Genomic DNA, 11,004 nt, shown 5'->3' with positions numbered 1-11,004 from the left:
TTTTTTTTTTTGCGGTACGCGGGCCTCTCACTGTGTGGCCTCTCCCGTTGCGGAGCACAGGCTACGGACGCGCAGGCTCAGCGGCCACGGCTCACGCGCCCAGCCGCTCCGCGGCACGTGGGATCTTCCCAGACCGGGGCACAAACCTGTGTCCCCTGCATCGGCAGGCAGACTCTCAATCACTGCGCCACCAGGGAAGCCCAAGCCTTGCTTTTTTATCATATACTCTTCTAATCACCAAGCATGAAGGTCATGATTACCAAAAAAAGGGAGGGCACAAATTCTTTAACATTTTCTAATAAGAGATGGTATATGTCCCGCCCCCTTGAATCTGTGGGGCTTTGAACTCACTTTTAACCAGCAGAACATGGCAAAAGTAACATTGCCTGTTCCTAAGGACACTGAGTGGCTTTTGGAGCCATGAGTCTTCATGTAAGTCCAATTACTCTGCAGCCTTGATGCTGAGAGGAAGCCCAGGACACATGGAGACGCAAGGTGTAGGTGCTTTCATCCACGGCCCCAGCTCAGGTCCCAGCCTACATCAACCAGCTTGCATGAACACCAGACTTGAGAATGAAGACATCATCTCAAGATGAATCAAACCCCCAGCTGCTGTGTCAACTCCAGCTGAAGCCTCAGACATCACAAAGATAAACCATTCTCACTGTGCTCTGTTCCCCAGCCACTGAATCCCTGAACATAAGAAAATGGTTGTTTTAAGCCCCTAAATTCTGGGGTAATTTACTACACAGAATATTTATCAGAACAATTTCTTTAACAGAAAATGTAATTACTTTAAATAAAAAACGACAAACGACTCCCTTGGTATTCTACTTTAGTAACAACTCCTTGCAACATACCTGACAATCGACTGGGACCACCACAGATTTTCACCCTATTCTATCTTTTCCTATTCTATTCCATTCCATTCTTCCCTTTTTTCCTTCCTCTTTCGCTTTTTTCTCCTTTTCTTTCCATTATTATTAGTAGTAGTAGTGGTCATGACTAAGTAATGTCAGACCCCTTAGATGATGATAATCAACTGATCTAAGCAGAAAAGAAAGGTGCTTGGAATGGCAGCACCAAATAGGAGTATTGGGACAAGGTTCATGATGGGACTAGCCACTTGTAAGGACAGCTATAGCCGCTTATACAATGACTTTACAACTTATGTCAAACTCTTTAAGAGAATGTATGTCAATCCTTTTTATAAAATTTCACAACCCAGAGAATCTGAAACTATGTCTTAAAATTCCCACCAAAACATCTAAGTCAATTCTGCCGCAAATGATACGACCATATAAAATGCCAGCTAATATTGTTTATATAAAATTATGTTCATTATTGAATGAAAACATCAGTGGAAGAATTAGTTCAGAGAGGATATATCTTAGTGTCCAGTCTACTTGCTAATCATTGTTATTAAATAACTCCTAATCGCTAAGTCATAATCCAATTTATTACTATAGTTATTAGAGACTATATAATCCTAGAGTTTTAAATGCAATACTAATGAGTGAATAGAAAAATAAGAAAAATGTGTGCTAAATTTTGGTGTTAATATATACTTTTACTCTCATAAAACTTGTGTAAAAGAGTAATCTTTGCTCACAGTTTAATTATTCAGTAAGTCACTCAACAGATATTTATGTGCCAGGCACTGTTCTAGATATTGAGGATAAAAGCACTGAACAAAATGGACAAAACTTCCTGCCCTCATGGAGCTTATGTTCTAATGGGTAACTTACATTCTATATTAATTCACTCATTACTTCAACATATTTGAGTGCGAGGCACAATGGACAATGTAAAGATGGCTAAAATAAGGCTCCCAAGAAAAAGCAATCAGACAACTATGACATTTTTATCATTATGGAATTAAAAGAATGATAGTCTGAGTTTACTTATTCAACAAGCACTGGCTGTGGTCTTTCCAAACGTGCCAGAATTTTCATCTACTTTCGGATCACTAGGTTTCAAATTTTGAAGTCTAAGAAAATTCAGATTTACGTAAGCAATGCCAGGTTCTGTCACTGTTTTACATCTTCACCATACACTCTCTCTCACCTCTACCTCAACTTAGCTCATCTTCTGCCACATTCTTCCCTCCTTTTAATGAGCATGTGGTCCTTTCAGTTCATAAGATATATCTCTTGACCATTCTCTACTGGCCTAATGATGGTTTCACCTCTCAATTTTATTTCATCAACTAAAGTGGGAAAAAAAAACTATACCATTTTTCATAAACAAAGATGCGACTCTTGACTCATCTCAAAAATCCTGTTTTTCTAGGATCAGGAATTGGTACCACCGAATCAACCATGCTTTTGTATAGTTCTCCTGGAAACCAATCCCATCCCTCTGAGTCAATCTTTCTCTTTGCAAAACTAACTGGTTTAGTTGAGGACCCAACTGGCATCATCAACCCTAAGTTCTAGTCTAATGAATTCCTGGTTAGCTAAATTACCACTGATTAAACTTCACGGGCTTCAAATAATTTGTAATGACTAAAAGGATGTTGCAACTCTTTTTTGTGTCTTAATATGTAAGAAGGGTGTTATTTCAAAGAAGGGATGCTGTCCTAGTTCTTTAAGGGGACTTCCATAATTTAAATACACTTCATTCATGATCAGCAACAACAGTCCATTCTAGCCCAAGCTCTAAATCTATCTCTTGGTTTCTTATGGCTCAACAAGAAAACATCCCATTTTTACCCAAGGCTATTTAATAACTTCTTTAGGTGATTCTACACGGTTGGAACGTAGATGACATCATCTAAAACTCTCAGCTTGAAACTACTCAGATAGTTTCTTGATTTCCACCAGAAAGTTTTAAAATGTACTGGTCAGAGACAATAACCTAAAATTTTAAATCCAGAATACCCTACATTCTTACATTAAAAAATGTGCAAACCGTTTGCAACTTCTACTGAATGTGTGCACATTTCCTAATGTTAATGTCTTCTCTACAGTATGTAAATTAAGTCCAAGACTGTACAGTTAACTATGGGAATTACTTAAATTTTAAAACTCACTTTAATATAAAGACTGGAATAAAACAAAAATGAAACTTTCTCTTTTCAGTATTTATTATTCCCAGGAAACCAAGTAAGCATAACCCAATATACAGATCCATTTTCCCTCCTTATTTGACACTCCTTAGTATTAACATTCATGTGATGGAAATAATCCACGTGGTCCCTTACTTAGTAACTGGACGTCCTTTCCATTATTTCATTCACTTGTTCATTTATTTCCACTGGATGTAGAATGTAAACAGACATGACCCAAAACACATTCCCTGCCTCAAGGAGCTCACAGCTGGGGTGTGGAAAATGGTGGGTGGGGGGAAGATTAATATTATATCTTAAATAACAGACATAATAATATTAAAGAGCAGACATATACTAAGTGCCATAAGGGAGGGCCAAAGTTGTCAGGGTTCAAAGGAAGCAGAAATTTTATCCAAATGAAGGTATTAAGGAGTACACCACACACACAAAAAGGTGGCATTAGAGCTTGGTTCTGACGGCTGCTTCAACAGGTGGAAAAAGCGGTACAGGGAGGAACACTGTGTACACATTCTGAGATCAGCCCCAACTAAAGTCGAAGAGGTGATGGCAAGGAGCAGGAGCATATATATGTACGGGAAATGGACTAGTCAGTCTGACTGTAGGATACATGCAGCAAATGCACACGAAGAACACAAGGAAATCCTATCAAAGTTGAAGCTAGTACTGAAGATGAAAAAATGGACAGTCACAGGGAAAATTTAAAATATCAATAAGTATTTGAATGCTCTTATTATATAGCCTTGGTATACAGATACTGTACAGTTAATACCAATAATCTCCCAGTGTTTAGGCGGAGATACCTACTAATGCTATATGCAACTCTAAAAGGATGAAAAGTTCTCATCTAAGAGGTCTATAATTTAATTTATTCTACATCATTCATTCAGGAAACATATTGGGCAACTAACAGTACGGACACTGTTATTTAGGAATATAAAAGATACATACAATCCTTGTCTTCAAGTCAGCAAACATAAAATCATTAAACAGAAAATACTTTTCTATCCCAAGGGAATGTTTTCTAATATGCAGCGACCATTAGTCATCCTGTCCTGTTAACACTGGATATAAACCTGCGTTTGAACTTTAGTTATCCTCAGTTTGTATCTACAATGCATATAACTAAGGAATAAAATAGCTGACTAAAAATAAGACAATTCTTTTATGCATTTACAAAACAATTCCTACACAGGCCAAAGGGGGTTGGTTTAGGTTAAACCTAAGACCCTCTTCAATGAAAAAATTCTTATACTGTGACTCTAACTCTACTGAACTAAAATCCTTTAGGAAGGGTAAATAGGAATCAATAACTAAAATGGCTACTTAAATGACAAAGTCAGTTATTGCCCAAATTTAGGTAAACTACTAAGTGTTTAATAATGATTCCATCCCAAATGGACTTCCAGGCTACTACTGCACACTCACACAGATTCCTGCCACATGCCTTAAGATGCCTTTATTTCACCTCAGTGGAGAGCAGTTACATGTGCAGCTGGTAAAACAAAGTCAAGTATGGTAGCACACTGGTGACATTCAAAACAACTGCCCAGTGGCTCTTATAAAACTCCTCCCTCCGACAGCTCACCTGCCTGTCCCAGTAGACTTAGCATCTATAGAACACCACTCAAATGGTAAACTTTATGTAGGCTGGCTTGTTACCAACCACCTGTGTCCATTTTCAGTGCTACCTCCTGGCCCTTGAACATAGCCCAACATTACCAATACTACTGTCTTCTACTGCCACTCCTCCTGCACCCAGATTTCATCCCTGCTATGTTCTACCACAGCAGGAAGCTCACAATTAATTTCCTTCCTAAGAAGACTGAGAAGCTTACCTGAACTTCATAAGAAATAGAAATCATGTTACTAGTTCTTCATGAGGCATGGGTAAAACATATTTGCTTAGGTGTCTAGAGGTTGTTATGCTACCTAATTTTCAAGTATTATGGTATTTATTTCACTAAATGGGTATTAGATGCCAGAGCCGCATTATGTAATAGCTCATTCATATGACGAGTGCCAAGCATTTAGATGTTTTTAAACTATTCTCTGTCGAAAATGAATTCAATATTATTACTTAATTATTTAACTACATTATTTACCCATATTATTATTTAACTCCAGCTATTTAAATGATCATAGTTATTACCCAACTTCCTTAAAAGCAGAATTTAATGGATAATCATCACACTTTTTACAGATTTACTTCAGTAAGGCATACTGCAGAATTCAGGAATTTCCTGAGTTGATATGTCATTTATTCCTGGCAAACTATCACCTTTGTCTACATATAGCTCATATTTTCCGAACTAGAAATGTACTCACTTGAGTTAACTTCTTCCACCAAACAAAAAGAATTATTTTAAAATTGCTACTCAGATTTTAGAGAAAGTCAACGACTTTAAAATGGCATGACAGACAGGCTGCCTGACCTCTGGCCTTTAGATTCTTTATCTATAATATAAAAGGGTTGAGAGACTTCCAAAGTATCTTTCAACCCTAATATTCATGAGTTTCCAACGACACAGTGTGAGTACTGGATGTTTCGTTCTTAAAAAACATTCCTAGGAAATCATCAAGAGTGAGGCATATTTTTTTAAGGGTAATTTACTTTTAACAAGGAGTCTATTTTCATAGATATCCATTTACCCTTGTCTTAAACATAAGAAAATACACCAAAAGATATTCACATTTATACAAGCTTCCCTTTTAGAAGCCATTTTCTCTTTGATAGAGAACTTCTAGTAATTCCATGGTGATAATAGTTGTGTAAAAAGGATACAGTGCAGGGCTTCCCTGGTGGCGCAGTGGTGGATAGTCCGCCTGCTGATGCAGGGGACGCGGGTTCGTGCCCCGCTCCGGGAAGATCCCACGTGCCGCGGAGCGGCTAGGCCCGTGAGCCATGGACGCTGAGCCTGTGCGTCCGGAGCCTGTTGCTCCGCAACGGGAGAGGCCACAACAGTGAGAGGCCCGCGTACAGCAAAAAAAAAAAAAAAAAAAGATACAGTGCAATCAATGGCAACAATTCAGCACTACCAAGATCTTCTGCAGGAACAAGGAATGGGCAGAACATCATTGTGAAAATGTGTATTTACTAAATAAGCTCAAAAATTGGGACCTTCTCAGGAACTGTCAGAGAATGAAAGCCCAAACATACTTTTCACATACTGACATTTAAAAAGGCAATTTAAACTACTGCTTTTCCTGCCTTCACTGAAACAAGCCCTAATAAACATATTATTCACCTACAAAACAACACTTTTATTCAGGATTCCCATGAACTAACCCACCTGAGTTATGACCTAATAATCATTGAGCTGCACGCATTTTTCTGGCGTTTTTAAGCAGTGATTAAATATGCTAATAATCATAATTTAACATATTTAGACACAAGTTTACTCACTGAAATACCATGAGTTTTAGTTTCATGAACCAGTACTTGAATTTGAATTACCTTTACTGCTACACTAACAAATTTAATCCCTGGAGACAACACTGATAGCACTTACCAGGACTTTGTAATGACATGATACTATCATGTATCGGGGTTATGATGATCATGTTACTTCTTCAAAAACAGGGGAATTACTTGGGAGGAGTAGCCAGGTATGATTTACCCAAGTATCTTTCCCAGCACCTAACCCCATGGTTTTTAAACAGTAGGTCCCTTCCTAAATCCTTGTTGAGTAAGTGGAGTTCAAATGTTCGTATCTATTAATTACATGTCAACGTCTTCTTATACAGATCTCTTTGTATGTGCCTAAAGTGAAATTTAATCCCCCAAAAGCATTTGATTCTGATTAGTGTTTTAGTTATCTAACTATTCAATCAGCAAATTCAGGGTAACCAAATTACCACAAATATTAGTTGCTCTGAAAAAAATGGTTAGCTTAAATATAGCAAAACAAGCCAATGGAAATAAAGAGAACTGAATTTTTAAAAAGATAGAACTGCTCATCCCATTACAAGGTTAAGTTCTGTAAATGTAGACTTTTTTGACTTGTTCACTGATGTATCCCCAGCTTCCAGCAGTGTCTGGCAAATACTGGGCCCTCCATAAATATTTGATGAATGAATAGATTGCTGATAAAACATATTATTTTATCTACTATATATATTTAGTGCAGAATGTAAAATAGGATTCATTTGTGGAGTGCAGAAGCTCTAATACAAGCTGATACTGAAGTCTGATTCTGGCAAAGTCTCCAGGATTTGGGATTACCAACTGCAAAATACAAGTAAGTCTACATCCCAGACACTGACTGGCTGATCAAGCCTGGGCCTAGGATATATCAAGCACAGGTAAGCAAGAATTTCAAGTTATTATCCCTGTGCATGCAGGCAGTACCAGTGCCAGCAATAACAAGACAGTTTTTCTGGCAAATCCATCAAAATTAAATCTTAAACTTTTGAAAAATGAGTATGTTTATTATGCTCCTTCAAGCTTAGAAGCTTACCTATCTGTGGGAGGTACCTATGATCATGATCAATTACTTGTGACTTGAAGGCACTTATTAAGGCGTCTGCCCTTTTAAGAAACCTTTAAAGAACCAGCCATAGGACTGTAAAACGGATCCTGCGGGACAACAATAAATCACGGGTTTGCGGGCCCAACTTTGACAACTCTCCCTTGGAAGGAAAGAATTTGTTGTCACCTGTCCTTGACTTCCTGATCCTGCCTGAACAAATATCATCATCCTCTAAAATCTGAATTCCTAGTCTAGCTAAGTAAGTCACGGGGGCCAGTAATTGCCCCAAGGCAGAAGTGGAAGAGAAGAAACAGGAAGGAAACAAAACGGAATGGAGATCCTCAACTCGTGAGGATGACATCACCAATAATTTTCTGAAGTGTCACTGAATTTCATGGCATTTGACTGATGGTCTTTTCTGACAAACTACAGTCTCATTATATTCAAGCAGCTTCTTGGTTCCAGAGCCTGTAATGTCTGGGCTTGAGTATGACTTGTTCTACAGGAAAGGTCAGGTGAACTGAGGCCTTACTGGGAACTTTCTCCATGGCAAGAGCCCCACTAACCTGCCTGAACACAAATAATACGTGGACATTTGAAGCATTCTTAAATTTACAAAGTGTTTTCATATACACTATCTCAGTTTCTCCTCACAATTCTTAAGAGGTAGATGTCATCATCACCACTTAACATGTGAAATAGTTTTAGAAAATGATGCCTTTGTCTTCAACTTGTAAGTATAGTCTCCTAAAATTTCTCAGTATAGAATCCAAGACATGGGTTAGTTAGAAATCTGTAAAGACATGCCAACCTCAAGAGAATAAATCAAGAGAATAAGATGGATTAGCCAAAATCTACCAGCATAATGACAAAAACAACCTTCCTTTGTCACAAGAATAAACTGTGTTTTTTAAAGGATGTTACACCGGGGTGCCTCTGTAACACTGCTACAATTGGAAGAACATGATTTTATTCATATACATGATAATCATCCTTAACGACACTATCCAAAGGTAACAGACAAAATAAAACAAGAACTTTGGACCTACAATTCTAGTGGTGGAATTCACCCTTTGGGAAGTGTCTAGGTGATTCCACTAGGAAGATAACTAAGTTACAGGGGACAAAATGTACCCTTAACTTTTCTCTCCAATATCACAAAGACTCCCCAAAAGGGTTTTTGTTATTTTTGAACAAAGAAAACATACACACAAAAGGTTATCTATTGCTTTTATTTATAATCCCATCTTCCTAAAACACTGATTCCCTCAGTTTCATTATCTTTTGTCCGTCTCTTCTTTACTGGCTAAAATAGAGGTATATTAGGATCCTGTCATTATAGCCATTTACTACTTTATTTATGTATTTATGATTCTTTGCTGCCTTCTAGCCTGAGTCTGACTGTGTCAGGAACAAAGCACAACACAAATCATCCAACCTGGGATAAGAGGAGACAAGCTGAAACCTCCCAGGAAGATTCTGTAGACACTTGGGCTCCCTGAAACTATAGAGGGCTTGGTATTTCAAAGGTCAGCCTTGGGTCTCTCCACTTTGATGACTAATGTTACACTGTGTGACCTTTTTACAAAAATATTTAGCTGTGCTTATTTACATAATTTCATCCACAGCACACATACAGTAGTAGACACATATTTGTTGAACAGAACCCCTAGACGGATGAGAAGACAGGAAGAAGACCTCAAGACCTCCTTTTTCGAACATACTATCTTAGGAGATGAGAAAGGTGAAATCACACCCTGATTTGTAGAAGTTTCTGGGCATTCCTTTTCAGCTTAAAACTATGCACCTCTGTTTTAAAAAGAAAAGGATGACACACCACACAATGTCAAACACACAATGGGGAAATTCCAGGATCACTAAGAAAACATCATTATCTTAAGCGACACACACTTTGGTTTAATACTGGTTACCACACAAGAGGGGCTATAAGTACTGGTGCCTCCTCACCCACCAGCACAACCCACCCAGGAAAAGCAAGGGCAGGACCTTTAGAATATAAAGATTCCACAACCTGGACTCACATCTGACCCTTTGGAGAAGGAGTCTAAGGACTATGCCGGCCCAGAGACATAAAGTAATGCAAACAGGTAACATTCTGGGAAGAAATTTTTTAAATGACACAAACTGGGCATCAGCACTGAAGTCCTCAGACCATCAGAAATCCTTATTATTATGCAACGTTAATAAAAAGAAACTGTAGGTGTGACTGGCAAAACTATTCTTAAAAGTTTCTGCACTTTTGGGCTTCCCTGGTGGCACAGTGGTTGAGAGTCCGCCTGCCGATGCAGGGGACGCGGGTTCGTGCCCCCGTCCGGGAGGATCCCACATGCCGCGGAACGGCTGGGCCCGTGAGCCATGGCCGCTGGGCCTGCGCCTCTGGAGCCTGTGCTCCGCAACGGGAGAAGCCACAGCAGTGAGAGGCCCGCATACCGGAAAAAAAAAAAAAGTTTCTGCACTTTTAAACTTTATTTCTACTAGGCCCCGCCAATAAAGCTTTCTTTCTACTAATTATCACCATATCCTCAGACCTCTCACTCATTCTCTCAAAAATTCCCCCAATGGCCATGGAAACCATGCTGGGGCTGGAGGGGCGCGTCTCAGGTTGGCCTGTTCTGTCCCTAAAAGACGCCCATCTTTCTGGATCCCTTTCAGGGTGGGCAGGGAGAAAACACTTAAAACTTGCACAGCGGCAAGGAGGCCTGCGCAGGTCACATTTTTTGTTTTTTTTTTTTTTGCTGTACGCGGGCCTCTCACTGTTGTGGCCTCTCCCATTGTGGAGCACAGGCTCCGGACGTGCAGGCTCAGCGGCCATGGCTCACAGGCCCAGCCGCTCCGCGGCATGTGGGATCTTCCCGGACCGGGGCACGAACCCGTGTCCCCTGCATCGGCAGGCGGACTCTCAACCACTGCGCCACCAGGGAAGCCCCAGGTCACATTTTTTGACTTGTCTTCCTATTCGCTGTCTGGCAAGGTCACCGGCTCTGGCTCGTGGCTCTGTCGACAAAACTTACTCTCACTCGGTAAGGTCAACGGGTCGCGCCGGGCCTCCCTAGCCGCCCCCCTGCCCCTCAATCTTCGCGGGCCCCAGGATCCCAGTCCCGGCCCTCCCACGGCGCGCGGCCCCAGACGGCGCGGGCGCCGCTCCACCGCTCACCTGACCACGTTGGGGTGCTCGAAGGTCTCCAGGTGCCTCAGCACCGCCACCTCGCGGATGGTAGAAAGCGGCATGCCCTCCTCGCCGGTCTGCACTCGCACGCGCTTCAGCGCCACGAAACGGCCTCCGTTCTTCAGGTCCCGGGCCTTGAACACCTTCCCATAGGCGCCCTCCCCGATCTCCGCCACGCATTCGTACTGCTGGTCGGCACGGCTCAGGCCGTCCTTCTCCATGCCGCCCGGACGCCGCCCGGCGCGGCGCCGCTGGGGCGGGCGGGGGGCGCGCTC

General features: G+C 40.8%; 1 protein-coding gene across 1 annotated transcript in view; it reads right to left on the bottom strand.

The window, feature by feature from the left end:
• CDK6 (cyclin dependent kinase 6) overlaps positions 1-10,950 on the bottom strand; it is a 219,279-nt gene extending 208,329 nt beyond the window's left edge. The window contains exon 1 of the mRNA XM_007461886.1: positions 10,718-10,950. Coding sequence (XP_007461948.1) covers positions 10,718-10,950 — 233 coding nt within the window. The remainder of the gene's footprint in view (positions 1-10,717) is intronic.
• Positions 10,951-11,004: the final 54 nt, after the last annotated feature.

The sequence above is a fragment of the Lipotes vexillifer genome, unplaced genomic scaffold (assembly GCF_000442215.2).
Source record: "Lipotes vexillifer unplaced genomic scaffold, Lipotes_vexillifer_v1.1 scaffold663, whole genome shotgun sequence".
In the NCBI taxonomy this organism is placed as follows: domain Eukaryota; kingdom Metazoa; phylum Chordata; class Mammalia; order Artiodactyla; family Lipotidae; genus Lipotes; species Lipotes vexillifer.
The sequence above is the reverse complement of the archived record's forward strand: the minus strand, read 5'-3'. Positions and strand labels throughout refer to the sequence as shown.